This window comes from Phalaenopsis equestris, unplaced genomic scaffold (genome assembly GCF_001263595.1).
Source record: "Phalaenopsis equestris unplaced genomic scaffold, ASM126359v1 Scaffold234130, whole genome shotgun sequence".
Taxonomy (NCBI): Eukaryota; Viridiplantae; Streptophyta; class Magnoliopsida; order Asparagales; family Orchidaceae; genus Phalaenopsis; species Phalaenopsis equestris.
Window position 1 is genome coordinate 154,163 of NW_018252054.1, and position 24,520 is coordinate 178,682.

General features: G+C 37.6%; 1 protein-coding gene across 2 annotated transcripts in view; it reads left to right on the plus strand.

The window, feature by feature from the left end:
- The window catches only part of LOC110038840 (proteasome-associated protein ECM29 homolog), a 192,424-nt gene that overhangs the window by 113,197 nt on the left and 54,707 nt on the right, over positions 1-24,520 (plus strand). For both annotated transcript variants that reach the window (XM_020743756.1, XM_020743757.1), the window contains exons 25-27: positions 5,953-6,051; positions 6,208-6,392; positions 14,169-14,504. In XM_020743756.1, coding sequence (XP_020599415.1) covers positions 5,953-6,051; positions 6,208-6,392; positions 14,169-14,504 — 620 coding nt within the window. The remainder of the gene's footprint in view (positions 1-5,952; positions 6,052-6,207; positions 6,393-14,168; positions 14,505-24,520) is intronic.

A 24,520-nucleotide genomic window follows, 5' to 3' on the forward strand; every position in this document is an offset into this window, starting at 1 on the left:
AGAAAAAATCGGGATTATCATGCAACATGTTTTTTTTTTAAATAAAAAAGAGATAATCATTTAATTTATATTTTCTTCACCAACAAACTTAATCTCATAGCAGAGCAAAAAGAAGCTACCAATAGTTGAGCTCTAGGGTCATACAAGTCTCAGGGAAACATTTAATTAGCAATGATGAAGAACAAAATTTCATAATCAGCTCAAAGCTTTTGGGCAAGGAGAAACTCGTGGAAGGAATTTTACCTGAGAAAATGATGACCTCGAGTGTTGAAGAATGAGGAAGAGGGAGGTGAGTGCTTCTAGGCGAGTGAGAGAGAGAGAAGCGAGAACTTCTCTCGAGAGGGAGGGAGAGCCCGATCCGACGTTCGGCTGAGAGACGGCGGGCTTCGGCGCGAGGAGGCGAGTGGGGTGAGAGGTACCGAGCGAGAGAAGGTGTCGAGCGGGTAGGGAGCGAGGCTTCGGTGGAGAGCAGATTGAGCGGCTGGAGTAGAGAGGCTAGGAGATGAGCGGGAGAGGCAAAGCAGGCGAATGCTTCGGTGCAGAGGGAGGAGAGTCGAATGGGAGAGGCAAATATTTCTGGGCGAGCGGGGACTTGTCAAGAGTTTCAGTGCAGGGGTGAGGAGAGCTGAATGGGAGAGACCGTGGAGGCGCGACCAGGAAAGGGTGGCGGGACCAAAATGCAAGAAAGGGAGAATGTTTTTGTCTTCGGTCAAGAGAAGGGAGCAGACGAGCCGAACGACTATTTGGTCGGGCGAGGAAAAGAGGTGGCAGAGGCGAGCTGAACGACTGTTTGGTCGAACGAGGAAGAGAGGAGGCCGAGCGAATCTGGCGAGGGTTTTAGTTCTGAGGGGAGGTGGCGACCGACTGGGAATCGAGTCTTGTCCGTGAGAGGGAGAGGTAGGCGAGATCAAGCGAGGAAGTCTGGAGGCGGGATCGAGAGAGAGTTGCAGAGGGAAGGTGAAGGCTTCGGTTGAGAGGGAATGCGAGGGCTTCGGTGCACGGAGGAGAGTCAAATGCCGGAAAGAAATCCAACCGAGTGCCGAAGAGGTGAGGCGAGGGCTTCGACTTGTTCGACGTGAGCAGAGGAGACAAGCAGGTTTCGCTATGAGAGGAAGAACGAGTCGAGCGGGGGACTTCGGTGCAGAAGGCGGGAGTCGAGCGGGGGACTTTGGGCCGAGTGCAGAAGAAGGATTCGAGCGAGAGGAGGAAGAGACAGTTTAGAGACGGGATGAAGCAGGCGTGTAGAAGAGGGGGCTGAATGATCAGATTTTGGTGGAGAAAGAGAAAAATTTGCGTATGAGACATACGCAGCGCTGCGTACATAATGGAGGTTATATGAATGTTATATTGACATTATATTCACGTTATATCCCTTGTAACCTCTATGTAACTTTTATATAATCTACTTGTAACTTACCTGAACTTATAAATAAGTTTTGCACCTCTGTTTTCACATATCTGTAGGTTACATGTAGGTTACATGGAAGTTATATGGATGTTACAATAGATATAACACAAATATAATGCTCATATAAAGCCCATATAATCTCCATTATGTACGCAGTGCTGCGTACATCTTATGTACACATTTTTTTCCGTGGAGAAAAGACGAGCAATTGGTTATCCGACGATGGGCAGGTAATTGATTATCAACTCAATTGGAATAGGATAATAGCTAAGTAAATATAATTAAGGTTTGTTTAGGCGGGGTAATCTAAAATTTAAAATTTCAAATTTCAAATTAAAAATTGGGTTGTCAAACCGATCCGACAATATTGGGCTGTGTTTAGCCAGAATCAAACCCAGGTTAAGCATAAACTCGTCTCCTTTAATTAAATTTAATATGCACAGATTTTCGTGTCGTTTGCACGCGCATGAAACCATAACAATATGGGTGTCATTTCTAGAACGTCCAGAACGCGCTTGCGTGGTTCGTTTAGTCATTCGGGGTTTTTCGGACGAGTTCTTCGACGGTCAGTTCAATTCAAGTCAACCTCTTGCGTGGTGCAGTGAGTCCATAATTGAGGCGTTCGCGAGTGTTCGTGTCACAAATGGTTTGCTGAAGGCCTCCAAAATCCTGTGGGAACTCATTTCGGGCTCTCCATATGTTGGTCCTTAACCTTTGCAACTAAACGTTGAGTGCTTGAGACCACTAATGCGAGGTCTTCACGAAAATAAGTTTAGAAGTGGTGTGAAGTTCTACATTAGGTGGGCTTCATTACTAGTTTGCTTGGATGGTCAATAAGAAACTCTAAAAGCTAGATCCTAGATTTCAGAATGAAAAAACTAAAACTTCACTGAAAATGAGGTCAACATGGACATGAGGAGAGGAACAAATTAACAATCGATGAGTAAAATTTATAAGGCTATGAGAGGGACACTCAACCATATGAGAAAATGAGGCCAAGATCCAAATGAGCATAGGAAAAATAAGGGTCTGTTTGGGGCAGCTGCAGCTTATCCAGCTTATCCAGATAAGCAGCTTTTCTGATAATCTGTTGATCAGCAGCTTATCCTGATAAGCTTACTAGCTGTTTGCTTTGTGTGATTTGAAAACAACTTATTCTGGATAAATGATCATTCCGTATCTGTTCTGGATAAGCTGTTTAGCTGTTTGGTTTGTGCGTTTAGAAAACAGTTGATTTACAGTTTTTTTGTGGATAAAAGATCATTCTAATAGACACAGTGTTATTGTTTACACTAGAACTTTAATGACTACACATTTGACAGTTCAAAACAAAAAAAATATCATTTCATGACGGTACAAAATTATGATAACATCAATAATTTTATTTAATTATAAAAAAAGTTAAATTTGTTTCTAAAAAAAGCCCAGACGAATTGAGGCATACAAAAATGTCTTGAGGCATTTGCATACATACCAGACAAAGCTTACATATTTACATATCCAACATCAATAAATAACAATTCATACAAATCTGATGGGGCATTATCTAAAGAGCATAGGGGAGCATTGTTTAAGGAGCATTAATCAGAACAATAACTGATGATGTCTTCTTAATTGAGGCCTTCAAAATATTTAAATTGCATGATTTTGAACTTAAAAAAGAAAAAAATTAATTCAAATGCTTGTGGAAACTATTTGTTATGTATAACAACCATTTATATTTAACTATACACTGCAATTTCTGCAGTTAATTGGATCATCAGTATCTTCCAAATTCTTCAATTTCTTACATGTCACTTACTCTCAGTAGATACACAAGTTTGATGCGACAATGTATGGATAAGAGATTTACATGTGAGGAAGAATGATCACATCCTTTTTCATAGATTTAAAAAGGACTGCCATTAATAGCTGCAAAACAAGAAGAAGATATTTCATAATATGAAATATAAATATGGATAACTATACCTGGGCACTAATCTCATTGGATCCACTTTAAAGGTTGCAAACAGGATGGTTTGTAAGATACAAGTAAATAAATAAGAAGAAGAGAGGCATCTAAACCGTATAGTAAATGTGGCATTATACAAAAATTTAAGTAACAGATATCATGATATACCACCCAATTCTTATGAAATTACATATCTGACACGAATAGTTTTCATTCTTCATTTATATCCTTCAAATCTTTCGTGTCACATAAAAAATGCACTATTTATATATTAAAAGGTGAAATACACCTTCTCAAATAGGGTAGGTGGCATGAATGCCATATAGGTGTTAACCAAGTGAGTGGTATGCATGTAAATCTTCCTTCATTTTTTCACTCAGTTTCCATGGCTTACATTAGAAATTCCAAAAGACATTTTTTTTGTGGCAAATGCATTATGTGCAAATAACACTTCAAAGCCAAAACCACATCACAACTAATGTAAGAAAATGTGTATAGCACTTCAGAAAAGTTATTATTAGTGGTTGCTGAATACCGCATCTGTCCAGGGGTTACACCGAAGGAATACAATATAAAACGGGATAAAGAGATAGAGAAAGTTTTAAAACAAATTTCAGCAAACCTGACGGCTCTGCATCTCTTTCTATCACCAATAGCTACAGAATCAACTTGACGGTTCTACCTAAGAAAAAGTCTGAAGCTACCTTGAAGGAGATCAAAGGGGATGACTACAATATAAAACGGGATAAAGAGATAGAGAAAGTTTTAAAACAAATTTCAGCAAACCTGATGGCTCTACATCTCTTTCTATCACCAATAGCTACAGAATCAACTTGACGGTTCTACCTAAGAAAAAGTCTGAAGCTACCTTGAAGAAGATCAAAGGGGATGACATTGGCAAGAATCACAATGCTTGCAAATCTCTTCTTCCCCTATATGCCGCGCTTGGTAAGGCCGATGACATAGAAAGAATTTGGAATGTTTGTGAACATAATCCCCGATTAAAGGAATTTTCTGCGGCAATAGAGGCATGGGGCAAGCTGGGCAAAATAGAAGATGCTGAGAAAGTTTTTGAGAAGATGATTATTGAGCATCATACTGCTTGGAAAACCTTGATCATTTCCATCAAATGGAAAAAGCCTGGTGACTGCCGCTGGCGCCGCCGACGAAACATCAACCCGAACGAGATCGGGAGATCGGCGAATCAAAACATTCTCTTAGTGAGCTCGAGATCGGGAGATCGGCGAGTGGGGAAAGGAAGAGGAGAAGGGCACGGGAGTAAAATTTTACCCGTATGCGAATTGAAAACGCCGGACGCGGGGTCAATCCTGCGTCCACGCCTATTAACGATGACAAAATCACGTTTTGCGATAAGCTATTCAAACGTATAAAACAAATAGGACGACAGCATTTTCAAAACACCGCTGCAGCAAATAAAATGCCCCAAACGCACCCTAAAATGCTGAATTTGGGTCATAATAGCCTGTGATCTAAGAGCGCATGAGAGCATGAGCACAAAGAGGAGTGTTGTAACATGAATTCTGCAATATGAGAAATTTCTAATATATTGCATACGTAAGTCTAATTCTCATATAAATGTACACACAAAAAGACTAAAAAATTGCTTTTGTATTAGAATTTGCATCTCATATCTCCCCTACTTGAATCCTAAAAACTTCTTCTTTTTGTATACCAAAGAAAAAAAAAGGAAGCAAATATTACCAATTCATAAGATTTTGTAGCTTGTAACTCAATTTTAAAGTTATTAATATACATCGTAATTATTTCTCTCCATACAAAACTCAACACAAAACCGCATCAAATTAAAGTTATTAGGTTGGTGAAAAATGCGAAAATAAGGTTTTTTAACCTGAATACTTAACCTTCTCCTTCCTCCCTTCTTTCCTTTGTCTTCTCCATCTGCTCATCTTCTTCTTCTTCTCCCTTGGCATGCTCCCATCTTAAGCTCGGTTACCGCACAAGATAAAGTTAAAGAAATGATAGGGGATTTAGAGCTAAATGCTTATATTTACTTAATAGATAATTATACAGTTAATATTCTAATCCACCATGGTCACTTGATTCTCCATTCATTGTTGTATGATGATTTTAGTGGAAAAAAATAAAAATTCCGCTATTTGCTAAATTACCTATGAACAATATTTAGTAAAATAAAATTTTAGGAAAATTTTATTCAAATGGGAATTAATTTCATTACTTTCTCATCTTTGGTTATTACCACATGTTTTTGTATATCAAAATGTTCGATTTGAAGTAGAGAATGAAATGAAATGATTTTTTGTGATATTTATAAAATTTGTAATTTTAGAGTATAATTCTTTTAAAGTAATTACATTTATAACTTATTAAAAATTTTGAGTACTGCAAGTAGGGCTACACATAGTTGGTTGCCCTACGTCCTTCTCATGGCAGCTTTCAGTCAATTTAATGTACACTTTTTTTTACGAGTTTATTTTTCTGTTTCATTAGGTTTGTGGTCCCGATGCTGGGTCTTTCATTAATTTATCGTTGAGTGTTTCTTTCTTGAGCTAAATACTACTCCTTAAACTAACTAATCCAAATTTTTTTATAGGGCTCTGGTGATGCAATCCGACCACATCTTCCTGACCTTGTTTGTTGTATGCTGGAATGTTTATCAAGCCTTGAAGACCAACGACTTAATTATGTTGAGGTTAGCTATTGTGGACACTTAAACTTTTATCTGTAGTTTCAATCGTGGAGTAATTATATCATCTTTTTAATGTATATCATCCTAGAAAATGTTTTAATTTTCTTTAATACATCAAATGGAATCAATCTTTACTAATTTCTTTTTGGTGTGAATTAGTTGCATGCTGCAAATGTCGGAATTCATGCAGAAAAACTGGAGAATTTGCGAATTGCTGCATCCAAGGACTCTACAATGTGGGAAACACTTGATATGTGCATAAAAGTTACTGATAAGCAATCACTGGAATCTTTAGTTCCTCGTTTGGCCCAACTTGTTAGAATTGGAGTTGGATTGAATACAAGGTGCGTTATAGTGCTAACCAAATCCAAATATGTCAAATTACTTAATGAAGTTTCACATGTTCTAACATTCTATTTTGTGAAATCTATTTATTTGCTAACTCTAATAGGAAAGTTGACCAATTTTTGAGAGTAGTTGACACCGTTCTAGGGTCTCTAGAAGGTGTGATGGCACACCAAAAGGTGTTTGGATAGTTGTAGAAGGGGTAGTGGGAGGCGAAGGATGTTGGGCGGCATAAGATCAGCATGCACGACGTTGGACAGAGAATTGAAGCTGTAAACTCGCAAATTTATGCTGCAACCCGCAGTTGGAAGTTTGTTCCACGGCTTTCCAGTGATAAATCGGCGTGGTAAGGACATTGTGTGAGATGTACCACTTGTTCTCAGGCAACCTACAGATACACCACTTGCAAAGTGAAGAAATTATAGCACTCCAGAGAGCAGGATTCAGAGAAAAGTTTTTTAATTCATAAAATTAACAAAATCTAAAATCCCAAACAGTCTACTACAACATATATAAAAGTCTCCTTATAGCAAATACCTAATTAGAAACTACAAAAATAGGTAAAAAAGAAAACTCGATAGAAATTAAAGGAAAGGAAAGAAAAACAAAAATAAATGTGGTTAGCGCTGAACTCCCGCAAGTCTTCAACATTGAATTCTGTGATAGTTGGAGACGAGGATTCTACGATATCGCGCATGTCCTACATGCGGGATCTTGGGCCCCACAGTAATAACGCTCCACATCATTCTTCTAGGTTTGGAGAGGCTTTTTTTCATCTTTGTACGCACCTTGATCTTATCTTCAAATATACTTTCCCACAAAACATTTAAGAAGATTTTCAAAGCTGAAATTCACCACTCTTAGCTAGCCATCTGGTTTTGGGTGCCTTGCTAAGTTGAGCTCGAACTTAATACTCAGCTTACTCTATAGAATCTTCAGAAAATGGCTCAAAGATTCCTCGGTTCTATATGAAATTATGAGATGTTGGACCACTTTCAGCGAGGACTGCTCTGTGTCCAGTATCAATCTCCCAAACTCATCACCTTCTTGGACAAACACTAGTAGCCCTGTTGGCGCATCCTTCAACTCCTATAAAAACATAGTGTTATATCTTCAAACACGATAGACTCGTTCCTCGGGAAGAGTACAATGTGTTTCTCATCTTTTATAAAAGAGTATGTGTTCCTGTAGCGATCAATGTTGTGTAGGCGTGTAAACGAGCTAAACATGAGCAAGCTGAGCTTCAGTTCGTGTTTGGCTCATTTGAAAATGTTTGTGTTCAAATTCAGCTCGTGTTCAAAATTGTTCGTTAAACATATGTTCATGTTTGATTCAAAATGTTCGAATTAAGCTCGAAATGTTCGAATTGAGGTCCAAAATTTAGCATATAAACGAGCCAGCCAAATTTGAGTAGCTCAAAACTATGTCGTGCTCAGCTTATTAAAATTTTCTTTTATTTTATTTATGTAAAACTCTACTGGAGGAACAAGGATGAAGAGAATACCTTCACTTTCACCAAAATTTAATTTAAATTTGTCAAATTGTCCATTTTTAATTTGAGCTAAATTCAAGCCTTGGGAAGTACATTCTACCCTATCTATGGTGAGGTTCAATTTATCCATTGGTTTTGTTAGACGTCATATTTTCACAACAACCTCCATTTATAATGAGGCTGTATGCATTTTCCTACATGGTATGACAGGTATGGAAACTATTGTGGCGGAGCCATTCTTGTCATTTCATTGCTCAGTTTGAAGGACCAATTGAATTACTTACATCTTTCCTTCTTCTATGGTTAACTGGTACTCTTTATTCTTCCCTTGGTTTTCACCCTCTGCCTCCACTGCACCTATTTAGTGAAAGAGATCACTATTCTGATTGGGTAATTAGATGCAACATGCCCAAAATTATGACACTTGAAATATTTTATGGTTGGGAGGGATTTAAGAGTGTTAGACGTCTCTATTTTTTTCTCCAATTTGATTTGATTTTTTTTTAGCAGGGTAGACTGAGATGCTTCACTGTGTGTACTCCTGATGCTTTATGCTAAGGTTGAACTTTGTTTATAGAGTGTGGTGATTGTCTAATCATGTTGTTATTTCTCCTCCTTGCATACTAGTGTTTATACATCAAGTAGGGACTAATACGACTGCAACTGAACTACATTACTAATAAATGACCTAAGTCCTCCAAGATATCTTGCCATTGTGTGCTCTTTTGGTTCTATTAACTCATATTTCAGGATGAGTTGATTAAAGTCAGCTGTGTACTATTCCACAAAAGTTTTTTTGGCATTAGTTTTGGAGTTTTATGAAAATGTCATGTGAGTACTGTGGAGGAAGATATTTGTGTTCCATCATCCTTTTCGTCTTTGACCACGTGGTGATCTTACTCTTATCTTCTCGCTATCGAATATGATTCAGATTCTCCCATCACAATGAAGAATATTTTTTACGTTCGATGGCTATCAATTTTACTCTCTTGTCTTGAGGAACATTCTTGTACTAAAAACTTGCTCCATTGTTTGAAACCACTTGATAAACTCATTTGGGTTCATGTGACCGTCGAAATCCTATAAATTGACCTTAATTTCAAGATCCGACTTCTTTAATATTCCATACCAAATCATAAAGTTAATGTATCTTCATCGCTGGAAACTGCATGGTAGAAGGGATTCACTTCCTCTTTATCATGCAAGTCATTGTTATAGCTATGAGTGATTTCATTAGATCATCGCTTGTCAAAGGCAACAAACCTCTGTTGTAGTTAGAGGATTTTTCACTTTATATCCTCCATAACAAGTTATTGAGCTCTTCGCCGAGAATTTCCTTGTAGTGGCATGGACTCTTTTCCTCTTGTTCAAGTTTCAAGCGGATTAGGATTGCAAATAAAGACTGGTTGGAGGCTTAAGTTTTGCTGGTATGTATCGGGGTGGATTTTAGTGAAGGTAAGAAGGTTGGATTTTGAAAATTTTGGATTAGTGCTGGGAATTGTGGTTAGGAATGTTTGGGTATGGTGGGATTTTTTTTATCTGGAATTTTGGATTGGGATAAGAAAGACAAATTCCTAAACATCTATAGTTTGTTGGGCTCTTATATCAAATGAAACCGTTCTAGGGACTCTAATAGGTGTGATGGCACACCAAAAAGTGTTGTGAAGCTGTAGAAGGGGTAGCTGGAGGGGGAAGGATGTAGGGTGCCAAAGGATCAGCATGCACGACACTGGACAACAAATCGAAGCGGTCTAGTTGCAAATTTATGTCGTAACCAACAGTTGGAAGCTTGTTCGATGGTTGTCCAGGAGCAAACGGTGAATTGGCGTGATATGGATGTCGAGGAGAATCTATCACCTGTTCTTAGGCAAGCAACAGACATGTTGCTTGCAAAAGAAAGAGGATACAACACTTCAGAGACCATGATTCAGTGAAAAGTCTCTAAATTTCATAAAATAAACAAAAACTGAAATCTCAAACACCCAAATATGACATATTTATAAAAGTCCCCTCATAGCGAATGCCTAATTAGCAATTAGAGAAAGAGGTAAAACAAAAAAAAAAGGAAGAAAAAACGGAAGGAAACTTGCTAGAAACTAAACGAAAGAAATAATATAAAATAAAACTAAAACATTGGTCAATGCTAGACTCTCACATGGCTTCGACATTAAATTCTACGATAGCGGGAGGCGAGGATTCTGCTGTATCACTAACATCTCACAATCACGATCGCGGTACCCACTTTATAATGCTCCTTGTCTGTACCATATGTTTTGTTGTTTTAATCGCCATTTTTTTGCAAGGGTTGATTTTTTGGCATTATGATTCATTGTTATTTGTTGAACTAGTTGGATAATTGATATCAAGTTAACTTAAACCACGAAGAAATACAAATATTATTGTTGAAATTCAAATAGGTTACAACGAGTTGAAATTCAAATAGGTTACAAATATTATTTTTGAAATTCAAATAGGTTACAACGACGACTCTTCAAAACAGGAAATAAATGGCGACCAATATAAAAAGACATCCTAGGGAGACGATGATGGGGGTGGGTTGCGGTTGGTAGGAGGTAGTGGTGACAACAAGTTGGTTGGAGATGGATTGGTTGGCCGATAGAAGGCATCAGAGAGGAGGGTATGTTACTGTTGTTGGGTTGCTCGTAATGGTATGGGCTGGTTGGGGGTGGACTTTAAGGTGGAAGGAGGGTCAGACGGACTATAGAGGTAGATGAGGGGTTGGTTGACCGGTAGAAGGCTGCAGAGAGTGGGGGAACAGCTGGGGGAATGGCGGGTAGCAGGGAGATACAGGGGAAATAGCGGGCAGCAGGGAGATGTGGGTGCAGGAGGGGCTTTGGCTGTAGAAAATAGGTAGATGGGGGTGCAGGGAAGATGGTAACAAGCAAGAAAAGAAAGATACACATCATCTCAGGACGATTTACAGTAGGAACACCTTCTCACCATCAGATACAATCCTAGAAGGGAAAAGGGGTATGTCGGTGGCTGTCCAAATAGAAATCTCAAGCTAAAATACTAAATCCTAAATTATGCAAAGGACATATTTCTTAAAGTAGATAATATGGAGGACTTGGGCGGCAACCCTAAACCCAAATAATTTCTTCGGTCAACCCCCGTTGCCTCCCTCTTTGAACCGGTACAGCCTTCCATCAGTTTAGTAGCTCCGTGTTGGTCTAACGAGATTGAGGGAGCTTCGACCTCAGTCGTTGATGCCTCCTGCTCATTGACAGTGATGAGGTTGTTGTATGCTCCCAAAATTGACTGATCTTCTAATACAGTCTGGGAAGCAACTGGATTCCATTAGCAACTGCACCATCCCCCAAAATACCTAAGGATTTTTCTTCACTTGTAAGCATACATCCATATCAATCCACTCTCCTGGGCGTTCCCTACTAAACTGAGTTGTGTTTGCGTGTCATGTTTTTACTACTAAATCCTCTCAACATAATCCAAGCTTGGCTTAACTTATAACCTGAATCTCCCCAAATAGTGGTGGCCATGGAAATAAGGTATGAATTGTAATATTCTGAAATGGTCTCTGTCATGATGTCCCATGTCTTGATTCAGTGTCTTGGTCATATCATTTTCTGTCATCATAAAATGGGTCTCACTGACGCTGCTCTGCTAATATGGACACCTGTGATCCTGGGCTCTGTCGAAGGAAGGATGATGTGCTTCCCCTCCTTGTGAAGGAGTAGGTGTTTCTGAAATTTTAGTGCTGAGTCATATGGTCAAATTCACACGGTTTTCGCAACAAGAGCTTGCAAAAATCCATGAGTACCACATCACACTACACCTGATCCAACAACTGTCTTCCAATAGAAAACTTCATTAGGCAACTCTGGTCAATGCTGACACCCTATTCTCTTTTTCAGCCACGTCAAAGAGGATGGTTGGGAATGTCTCATAAGACCCAATTTGTCTAGCATCAGCACAGATGTCGTATTCTTGTTGCTCCCTCCATCAATGATGAGGCTACATGCTTTCCTAGTCTCAGTTGAGCGGCCGTAGAGTATATTGTGGTGAAATCACTTCGGATCCCTCATATTCTCAGTCTAGAAGAACCGTCAAACCTCGAGCATCTCACCCTCATCTGATGGAAGATGATACACCTCGCCCTGTTCTTTAGCTGCCTCTTCATCACTAATCTTCTCCATGGCGCCCTGCTTCATAAAAAAACACGACTCAGCTCGTTTGGAAACTGGAGGCGATGTGCCCAAATCAATGATATCTAACTCATTTTCGAGCTGGAATTTTAGTAGGTGTGCTCATCTTTTCAAACTTCTTTTCACTCATGGTGGTTGTCTTTATCCAAACCAGTTTTCACAACTCCCTAAAACGTGCTCCTGCTGGTGACTCCAATTGTGAGTGACTGCCTGCTTTGTTAGCTGCCTCTCCACCTTCGAGGCCAAGTTTGGACATCTCTCAGTGACCAATAAGGCTGCAACTGCACAACATTGTTGATAGTGCAGGCTTCAGGCTTCCCATATAGTGGGCTATAGTGTGTTCTTCTGGCTCGACCAACTCATACTTCATCTGCAACTGGTCAAATTGTGTTGTGAACTCCTCCACTGATAAGTCTCCTTAATGTAGGTGGTAGAGTCTCAAAAACATATCTTGGCGGTAGTGAGGAGGTACATATTTTATCTGCATTGTCTTTCTCTTCTTTTTTTTATTTGGTAATCTTGTCATTGTCTTATCATTTCCTCTACCTCTGCAAATTTTCTCACCACAAAGAAGCGTTCTTTCTCAATTTAATAGCCGCAAGCTTTACCCTTTTATCTTTTGGCATCTCTTTCTTCTCAAGGTTCTTCTCAACTGATTGTAGTCATTCAATAAAGTCATATGGATCCATACTATCGAATTCTTGTAGATCCACCTCTATTTCGAAGTTAATGTCCTCCATATGGTTCCTCCTTTCTCGGCCTCATTTGATTTGAATTCCATAGCGTCGTGCCATATTTTCATCATCACTGACATCCTCCCTATGCAAGGGGTTAAAATTCTCATCTCTTTTGCCCCCTTGACTTTCTCTGTTAGGATCGAGGGCAATTTCCCTTTGGGTTTTATTCTCCATATCTGTAAGCCTCCACTAAAGTTGTTGTATCTCTTCCCGGATAGGCTCGTGCCTGTATCTACTAGGTGTTATAACTAAGGTTAGAGTTGGGAGTTGAAAGAGGGTATATGAGATTAATTGAAGGTGTAAGAAAATTAATTTTGGATAGCTGATTTTGAAAAGCAGGAAGGCGAAATTGGGGTTATGTCAAAATTTGTCTATAGTTTGAGAATATGAATGAAAATTTTTGGTGGAGGGGATAAGGCGGCCACTAGAAAACCTTAAGATAGGATTAGGATTCGACTAGTTCCGATACCAATTGTTACCGGAGTTAACTCAAATCACAAGGAAATGCAAATATTATAGTTGAAATTCAAATAGGTTAGAAAGATGGCTCTTCAAAATGAGAAATAAATAGTAACCAACATAAAAAGACACTCTAGGGAGATAGCGTTGGTGTTGGATGGTGGCCAATAGGAGGTGGTGGTGACAATAGGGTGGTTGGAGATGGATTTGCAAACCGCTGAAGGCAGCAGAGAGGAGGGTACGGTGGTGTTGTTGTTGGGTTGCTGCTGAAGGCTATGGGCTTGTTGGGGGTGGACGGTAAGGTGGAAGGAGGATTAGCTGGACTATAAATAAAGGAGATGGGTTGGTTCGATGATAGAAGGCATCAAGGTGTTGGGTACATCTAGGGGGATTAGCGGGCAACAGGGAGATGCGTGCAACAAGGGCTTTGGTGGCAGAAAATAGGGAGATTGGGGCTAGGGAGGATGGTAGCAAGTAGGAAAAGAAATATACACACCACCTCAAGACGAATTAGAGTCAAGTTCCTTTTCACTGTTGGATACAACCTTAAAAGGGAAAAAGGGGGATGCTGGTGGTTGTCCAATCAAAAATTTCAAGCCAAAAAACTAACCCTAAATAAAGTAAAGGACAAATTTATAATAGTAGATAGTAAGGACTTGGCCCTGATTCAATAGTCCCCCGTCAATAATGCTTTGAGAATGTGACACACTTGAAATATCAATTTCCATTAGAAGCACAAAATATTTTTCTATAGACAAATGCATACGTTTTGGTACATGAGGCAATTATGCTGGGATGGTTAAAAGTTACTAGTGGTAATAAATGCATCATTTACTGTCCATTAGATTATAATACAAGGATTTGCCAAAATGTCAATAATTTTTACTTTTATTTCAATTGCAGGGTAGGTGTTGCCAGCTTCATTACTTTACTAGTACAGAAAGTAACAGTTGACATAAGTCCTTTCACAAGCATGCTGTCAAAATTATTGTTTCGAGCCACTCTAGATGAAAAGCGAGGTTCAGCGAAGAAATCATTTGCTGCTTCTTGTGCCATTATCCTGAAGTATGGAAGCCCTTCTTTAGCACAAAAGCTAATTGAAGACACTGTAGCTCTTCACTTGGGTGATAGAAATTATCAAGTTTCATGTGCAGTTCTTCTTAAGAATTATGCTAATCTCGCTGCAGATATTTTGAGTGGTTACCACGCTGCTATAATTCCAGTTATCTTTGTGTCAAGGTTAGTAATGGGTATTCTTGCTCTCACCTTTGTTTTTTCACATACTGACTGCCTTGGAAATTTTTTTTTGACGTCTTTCAAGTTTTATTTTGCAATTTTGGGTTAAATCTATGTTTAGTTATGAAGTTTTCAGTTTGATTGAGCGGATGATTTTAGTGACTTCCTTAGCTTACATTCCTATTACAATGATAAGCTGGCTCCAAGATGTAGGGATGTGTTCTATGATTTTTTCATATTATAATAATGTTTAATGTTTCTCTCTGAAGCAAGGCTTTAGTTATGTGATTTAGACAAGGTGAAGAAGACTATTTTGGTCTTCAAAAATGTATGCTTGGCTCAATTGATAATATTTATGTTTTCATATTAAATTTTTAGAAGGTTAGATTTTAGATAAATCGCTACTGAGAGATTTTACCGTCATTTATTAGAGAACATTATCCAATTTCAGGTTTTTTATAGTCGTTTTATTAGTTATTCCTCTTGATGATGAGAGATGACTTTTTTTGTATTAAGGTTAGTCATTATGTGCTAAATATCTTATTTAAGTTAAAAAAAGATTAAAGTTCACTGTCGTTAACTTAGAGCTGATACAGGGGTGAATGATGATGAACCCAATCAAGATCTCATGATTGATCTATTTAGTCATATTAGATAGTTGATCCGAGCAGATCAAAGTATCTTTATCTGCAATTATGGGTTGTGTTGTCCAAAAGAACAGTATAAACTATTAGTTTTTTATTTGACAAAGCAGGCAATTTCAAGTCGGCCTTATTGAATGGATGACTTTATGCCTTATCAAATGTACTAATTGATCACTAGGGAAATTTTTACCATTTGGCAACAAATAGATTGTAGTTTCATGGTGTTATCTGGCGGCAAACAATCTTTTTAAAAGGCCTCGGTCATAACCATATTTTTTTGGTGCAAGTAGTAAAAAAATCATTTAGTTATTATTACCATGTCATAGCCATGTTTTTTATGGTGTCATTTAGTGGCAAAATCATCTAATTAGCAGACATGTCCCATGATCTTACTTGCATGAGACCGCAAAGAGTTGCCATAGAAGCACATTTGATTTGATATTGGCTTTTTTTGAGATTAATTTGATCATAAATTTGTCACCCTGAATAAATTCTTATTGAGGATGGATGGGTTGAGCTTCCTTTCTTTTAAGTGATGAATTTCATTTAAATAGCTTTATATTTTGCAATATGCTTGAACTTTTATATTCTATGTAATTTAAGCATGATACAATTTGCATTAAGATTTGGGACATTTTCATGTTATTATCGTCTTTTGTATTTGCATTAAGATTTGGGACATTCTGATGTTAGTATCATCTTTTGTTGAAAATTTCTATCAACGTGATTACTAGAAGGTTATTTTGAATTATTGACTTTCTTGCATGAATCTTGTTAACTCTGCCTACTTGTCTACAGATGATTGAGTTTGTGCTTTGTGTATGGATCTAGTTGAAAATTTTATTATGCTATAAACATTGTTGACTCCGTCTAATTTATAGAAGAACAGGTCTAATAGTTAAAACTTGTGATTATGCCTCATATACAAAGAGTTTTTATTAACAAAAAATTATAAAAAATTTCAAGGTTTTATGTAAATAGATGATAAAATATGTATTAGTGAATTTAATAATTGAATATTAGATTTCTAGTTTGCTAATCCTTGTTGACTCTAATGTTTACGATTTGGAGGATTAGACTTACAAAATGGGACTTGTGATTCTTCCATGTTGGTGGAGAAGTCCGCTTAAGAGCATACATATAACAAATTGATGAGCCAAAATTTGAAAGGTAATTTATGAAGTTTAGATAATTATATATTATGGAGAGCAATTGCATGCTTCTCATTGAGGGGTGAATTTTTAATTCATCTCATTCATTTGTATATTTTGTGCTATTTTTGATATCACGTTCTAATAGTTAACATGTTTGTCAGAACATATGTGAGTAAGTTGATGTTTAAAAGCATTATGAATCTTTTGAATGGTGTCACACCTTTTGTTTCTAGCATGATTTCTAATGCATTTGCATGATATGCTAGCAATTCAATGCACTAGAGAAATGCTTAAGAAAGATATTTGGTGCACTTACTCGATGGATTTACATGTTTTTTGGTGCATTGTGCACTTTTATAAATTTTTGGTGTATTTGCACTAAGCATTTCACTCTTTTCGAGGAGTTGAATTTACATTGAAAAGTCCCTCATGAAATTTATCTAAAATTGGAATTATTCAAACTTATTATATTTGTATGAATATATTATCATTAAATGCATAAAAAATCATTGAGTTCTATAGATTATATTATGTTTGTCACGACGGTAAAATTAAGTTTTCTATTATTCATAATCTTGTCATTAACAGTTTATAATCCAAATAAAATGTAAGAGCCACTAAGATAATAAATTAACATAATACAATTAAATTTTTTTTACCTTATCTCAGGTTGTTCAGGTTCTCATATTTTAATTAAATAATTAAATTTGAAGTTTTAATTTAAGACATCGAGCTAAAAATGTCAATGAGTACGCTTACTTCTAAATCACAGTAACGTAACGAAAATAAAGTGATATACATGTCAATTAATTTTTTTCATAAAACAACATAAAAACATTTGATAACTATGAATATGGTTGATCACAATATTGAATAGCATTCAATGTGTTAATAAATATGTCGATATCATTTTATATCTGTATAAAATTAAAATTAAACAATTAAATTTGCTTAGCTTAACTTAGGTCATTCACATCTTTATAATTTCCTCTTTTATTGCTCATCTACCAATCAAATAATTGAATTTAAAATATTAATTTAAAACAACAGTAAGCTAAAAATACATCAAGTTCACCTATTTTTAAATCACAGTAACGTAATAAAAGTGACAATACACATGTTGATCAAATGTTTTCATAAATCAAATAAAAGCTTTTGATAATTTATGTATATGATTGATCATGGTATTTCAAAATATTCAATGTGTTTTATTATATCAATAAATATCTATATTATTTTATATTTGTACAATCGTTATATAAGCACCTTATAAAGTTTTATTATTTAAGGTATTTCAATATCAATATTCTTTTTCATTTACATGCACGATTCATTAACATTTTTATCTAGTATCATAAAAAGGTGTACTTCATTATTGTCAAACTTGCACATGCAAACATACTATATTGTCCATACCATTCATATGCTCTTTTAATTTTATTCATCATAACAATATGACCAACAAAATAGTCTTTAAATCACAGTACGATAGTCAACATGCACATACAAGCATAATATATAATTCATATCATTCATATGCCTCTTTTATTATATTCATCATAATGACATGACCATTTAACAGAGTAGTTAAATCACATTACAATAGTGCAATCAGGTTTCAGTAACATTCAATAAAGTCAATTTAGAAGAAACAAAAGTTACTATAACTTTAAAGTAATATTACTCACCTCAATCAGATGTTTTGTTTTTAATTTTTATCGCTTTCTCCAATTTACTTATAATAATAATGTAGAAAATAATTTATTTTTTATAATTAACCTTTTTTTATTCAATTTCATTAATTATCCTTATGTTTTGAATGATTAATTTTATCAATTCATATAATTTTATTATTCATATGATTTTATCTATTCTTAGAATTTTTGTATCTATTGGTATAATTTTCTTATCTTCAATAAATAAATATTAAGTAGTAGGTGGTAGAATTGTAGTAGAAATATTATGTAGTAGGTGGTAGAATTTAACCGTCATTCCTCATCCGAAGATTGACTCATTTCTTGCTCGTTCGGATTAGGTGGTAGAATCGTGGTAGAAAGATTGTCAATCATTGTAACCACAATAGGTTCTAGTGTGTGTGAAGTATGAGTTGTCACATCTGCACCAGATACTTCCTGAAGATGAGGAGCTGCAAGGATCTCGGTATTATCAGTCTGATCACTATCTTTTGTTGGTAAGGATCATTCAATATTGTTTTCAATAAGGTTTGAAGGTTTAGAATGCCTTAGGTTGCCCAGCAAATCCATCCGACATCACATCAATCGTAGAAACAGAAACAGTATTATCAAGGGGTCCACAGGGGCAATTAAATCAGATACCAATTCCTGTCTTATGGTAATTTCCTTCACGGGTGGAGCACGTGTCCAGAGCAGTGAGGTTAGACCCATCCTTATTAACTTAAGCTTTAGTTTTCAAATTAGACTGAAACATGTGACATTTATCAAGGGTATGCCCAAACATCTTATAGTGGGTATAATAAAAAGATCTATGTTCCATGACAATTTGTTGTCAATATCCATTCTGAGTTGTGCCCAGCCAGACTTCAATAATATCAGATAAAGTAAAATCCCTTTCCACAAGTACTTTGGCTACAGAAGACCTGATTAGATTGAAGGTGAGCAGATCTAGCTTCATAGGATCCCCAAGTATGACCTCAATAGGGTAGAGAACCTGATGATTAAAGAAATGCTGCTTGAGACAAGGTAAACTAAATCATACCGGTACAGTGAGAGATTCATGATTTGGGTCAAAATCAGGAAACAACTTGAGTAACGTTATTGATTTGCCTGCAATATTAAGATATTTTTTAAAGAAAATCTAAACGTAGTCTTCAGCTACGGTTAATTGAATAAACAGATGTTTCTCATCAAAAAGTCTCACGTTTCACTTGCCTGCTAGTTTGAGATCATAAAAAATCTTTCTGATAACTTTCTTAGGTAGGTGCCTCCATTGAAATTTTTTAATAAGCGTGAACTTGCATTTCTTAGTCAGGGTTGAAATTTCTAAATCAGAGAAAAAGAGTGTTGTTTTCCCACCTTTTCTACTTATCTTTTCAACAAAAGGGCAGTCACTTGTACCATCACGACAATCCTTATAGTTGAGGGGAAGACAACAGCAGACTCCACTAGATGATTACCCACTATGTCGGTGAAAGAGAATTTGTCAGGTTCAACCGAAGGAGGGAGCGTTATCAAAGCAGCGAGATTGTCCACTTGCTACGACGTTCCAATATAAGTGCAGTAGGCAAAACGCGGCGTCAAACCGCAGAAAGAGAGTTTGAGACGGAACCTTCAACCTACAGAAGACGAAGCCGAAGGCCAGAAGGCGCACCAGAAACGCGAGCCCTTCAGTTCTGCTTCGAGCAAGAGAGACGACGAAACGTCCTTGCCCAGAAACCGTCCTTCAAAGAGCGCCGAGCACGCGACGAAAGACGACGGACCATGCGCAACATGACGAAGCACTCCGAAACAAACGAAGCACTAAACATAATGAGAAAAGACGTAATAAAGGAAGTCAGGCGTGAACTCCTTCGGGCGTGAAGTCACCGTAGCAGACGCTAGGGTTTCACCTCACGGCAAACCCTAGCCTCTACTACAGTTTTTAACTTGAAAAGAAGGGGATTTCACTCCTCTGTTCCTGTTCGCGGCTCGCTATGGTTTCGTCTTCTGCGGCTTCGCCCCGACAATCTTCAACTCGACCGTCTTCTGCGGCTTCGCCCTGACCGTCTGCTGTGACTTCTGCGGCTTCGATTTCTGCAACTTTCTGCTTTGCCATATGGGCTCGTTTTTTGTTTCCTGTCCGCAATCCTCGGACTCGAGTTGAAATCGCAGGGGCTTTACAGAGGGGTTTCTGCTTCTGCTCCCTGTTTCTAATTCGGATTTTGCTCTCTGCTTTTCTTTCTTCACTGTTCTTAACGCTGCACCTCCATTTATTGCGGATGACTTCAGACAGATCTTATGCCGCTACCATTGCGTGTGTCCACGCTTCAGGTATACATAAATCGTGCTCTTTCCCGTTCGTTTGAGTGGGTGGAGGAATAAAGAAATTTGGTAGGAAGAATGAGAAACATGTCATCTTTTTTACAGAAGTTGAAGGTTTTCAACTTGTTTTCTTCTATCGACTGAATTTGGTCAAGAAATTTTTGATGACCATCCCAAAATGGAGTTGATTCGTAAGGAGCTTGAGTTTATGCACCTTTTTGGGGAGTGGAAAATTAGACTGTTAGATGGAAAACATATTTTTATACAACTTAATAATGAAGAGGATTACACACCCTTATTTGCCAGAAGAATAATCTGGATTGATAACAGAGCAATGAAGAATCTGAAATGATCTGTGAATTTTGACCGACAGACGGAACCACCAATCATTCATGTTTGGATTTGCCACTCTGGTCTGAAATTTTATTATTTTACTCGAAAACTTTTGTACTTTATTGCCAAGCTTATGGAAGTCACTCAAAACGTGCATTCCTACTTTTAATCTTTCTCGTCCATCTGAAGCTAAAGTACTTGTTAAAAGAGATACCACTTCATCTGCTTCTAAGGAAATTTGGTTGGGCACACAACATCATGATTCATATCATGGATATGGGCAAAATGTAGTGATTAAGTTTTTTCCTTCGTATACTTTGAACTGTCGTATGTTCGGCCACTCCAGTTCTCAATGCCACCATTTACACCCCCACCTTAGACCAAAAAAGCACAGTGCTCTGCCAGAGGCAGTGAATTCATCTCTTTATAATCAACTCCAAGTTATTGACACTATTGATCATAAAAAAAATAGCTCTGATGACGTCACAATTCTCGCAGACAATATGACAATCATTCAGTCCCTACACAATAATATAGCTCCTCCGTATTTGGAACCTACTATCGTGAGAGAGAGGGAAATTCTTCTGACCCCACATGCCCTAGAACCTATCATCGATATTACAGGTGGCAATACTTCTACTGCTTAACTATCGCCTCATCAGGTCGAGCAAGCTGTTAATGTTACTCAAGTTCATGGGGATCATGATGTGCAACAACCTACGTCTGTCCGACCAACCAACTTTGGAACAATGTCTGTCCGACCAACTTTGGAACAATCTATTGATTAGACGAGTCAATCATTGAATGAGAAATGACGGTCTACACACGTCTGTCCGACCAACCAACTTTGGAACAATCTATTGATTAGATGAGTCAATCATTGAATGAGAAATGACGGTCTACACATCCAGGAAGAAGAAAAATGAATACCAACTTGAGCTTAGGAATCTGATGGATGATACTTTGGTTACTTCGGACAATGGTACTCACCTTTCTAATTTGTTAGCTGACTCACTTCCTAGAACTACAGGCACAGGGAGGACTAAAGTGGGACGTTCCTAACACTTTTACCCCCTTTGGTGGTTTTTTGGTTTTTTACCTTTATGTATTTTTGCTCTATTTGGGATTTGTGTTTTATTGTGTGAATTGGGCTTTATTTTAGGTCCTTTCATACAACATTTCTATATTTTTCCGCTTTAATATATTAGCTCTTGGGCTTTTTCTATATATATATATATATATATATATATATGAAAACCCAAAAAAAAAAAGACTAATTATTAAATTAAAAACAATACAGATACAATGTGTGGGAGGGCCCAAGTATGACACTCTGTCCACAAAAAAAACCACAAAAGGTTTCAAAACTAAAAAAAAATACATTAGATACTAAAATAAAAAACCTAACAGTACCGAAATACATAATATCAGGTGGCTAGAGAGCGACCCAATTTTGTCTTGCCTATGCCTCTAGTTTTAGGGAAGGAGTTAGCTAATAAGTTAGTAAAATGATTGTCATTGCTAGTAGTAACTAATGTATCATCCAATATGTTCCCGAGTTGGAATCAGCCTCCATTCTTTTTCTTCATCCTGGAATAGATCTATCATTCCTCATCTGAAGAATCAGTCTGATGGGGTGTTAGAGCTGAAGCAGGAATACCAACCGTAGTATCCCAATAGGTTTTAGTATATGTGAAGTATTAGTTGCCTCTACACGGGATACTTCCTAAAGAAGTGAAGCTACGAGGCTCTTCTGATTTTCAGTCTGAATACTATCATTTGTAGGTAATAGTTCATCAGTGTTTTTTTCTATGGGGTTTGATAGTGTCAGCATCACATCACTCGCAGTAACAGTAACGACAGGGGCAATAGAATCAAACACCAAAATCTATCCTGTGGTAGTTTTCTCTCCAGGTGGTAAAAATATATCTTTAGAACCATCCTTATTCACTTGATCTTTAGATTTCAAATTAGGGTGAAGCTGATGACATTTATCAAGAGTATGCCTAAACATCTTATAATGTGAACAATAAGAAGGTCTATGCTCTATGACGATTTGCTGCCAATATCCATTATGCATTGTGTCCAACCAAACTTCAGTAACATCAGGCGAAGTAATATTTCTTTCCACAAGTATTCTGGCCAAAGAAGGTCTGGTAAGGTTGAAAGTTAGTAGATCTAGCTTCATAGGGTCCCCAAGTATGATGCTAATAGAGTAGAGAACCTGATGATGAAAAAAATGCAGCTTAAGATCAGGTAGACTAAACCATACCGGTACAGTAGGAGGTTCATGATTCGGGTCAAAATCAGGTGACCACTTAAGTAGCTTCATTGGTTTACCAGCAAAGTTAAGATATTTTTTAGAGAAAATACGAGTGTAGTCTTCAGGCACAATTAACTAAATCAAAACATCTCCCATCCATGATCCTCACTTTCCACTTTTCTGCTAATTTGAGGTCATTAAAACTTTTCCTGATAACGTCCATAGACTGAAATTTTCCAATGATAGTAAATTTGAATTTGTCGGTCAAAGTTGAAATTTCTGACTCAGAGAAAAATAATGTTGTCTTCCCACTCTTTCTGCTTGCATTCTTAATAAAGGGGCAGTCACCTGTACCATCACGATTGTCTTTATAATTTGAGGGGAAGACAACCGACGTCTCCCCCTGAGAATTACCCACACTGTGGGTGAAAGAGTTTTACATAGCTCAACCGAAGAAGGAGGAAGCTCCATCACAACAAAGAAAAGCCCTGCAAGTCGGGGCGAAGCTGTGCAGAAGACGAACCGCAGATGTCGAAACCGCAGCGGCAATCTCAGCAAACGGTAGCTTCTTCTGGAAATCTAGAGTCTTGTTCTCGAACTTGTAATCAGATGCAACTTCCTCCTTGAAAGTTGATTTGAGCGAAAGCGATGCATCGACCCAGATGCCATTAGCGAATGCCAGTATGGCCTTCCCAAAGAAAACCCGTCCTTTAGGATGACGTCGGCGATCTGGGAGGAGAGAACACTTAGATCGCCGGCAGAGCTCGACCTAAGCACGGAAAGAATCTGCTTCTGGGTTTCGCCATTCGATCATATATTAGGAGGGCCCAATAGAGGCACCCTATCCATACGATACAACACACACAAACACCCCGAAAGATAAACGATACAGAGAAACCAAAAAAAAAAGATATCAAAATCGCAGAAAAGTAGCTAGGGACGAGCCAGTTTAGTCCTGCTTCTGCCTCTAGTTCTAGGGCGAGATCCAGATAACAAATTGTTGAGTGCCGAGTCATATCCCGAAGTAACCAAAGTATCATCCATTAGGTTCCGAAGCTGAAGTTTGCCTCCAATCTTCTTCTTCCTCCTTGAATAGACCTGTCATTCCTCCTGAGAAGACTGACTCATCTGATTATCGTGTTGGAAAACGGAACGCCGGACAGATAAAAGCTAATGAGAACCAGAAGAAGGGTTGCCAACTGTTGCAACGATTGTCGGTTCAAGTGTGTGTGAAACATGAATTGTCTCATCTTCACCTAATGCTTCCTGCAACTAAGGAGGGTTTGAAATTGTAGGTTGCTCAACAGGGCCATCCAGCTTTTCATCGATCGCAGAAATAGTATTTTCAGGGGGAGGATCCACAGGGGCGATTAACTTAGACATCATAACCTGTTCTGTGGTATTTTTCTCTTCAGATGAAACAGATTTATCCAAAGCAGTGGGGTCAGATCCATTCTTATTCACGCGATCTTTAGATTTCAAATTATGATGAAGCTTATAGCATTTATCAAGGTTGTGCCCAAACATCATACAATGAGAACAATAACGAGGTTATGCTCCATAACAATTTGTTGCTAATACCCATTGTGAGTTGTGCCCAACAAGACTTCAATAACATCAGGTAAAG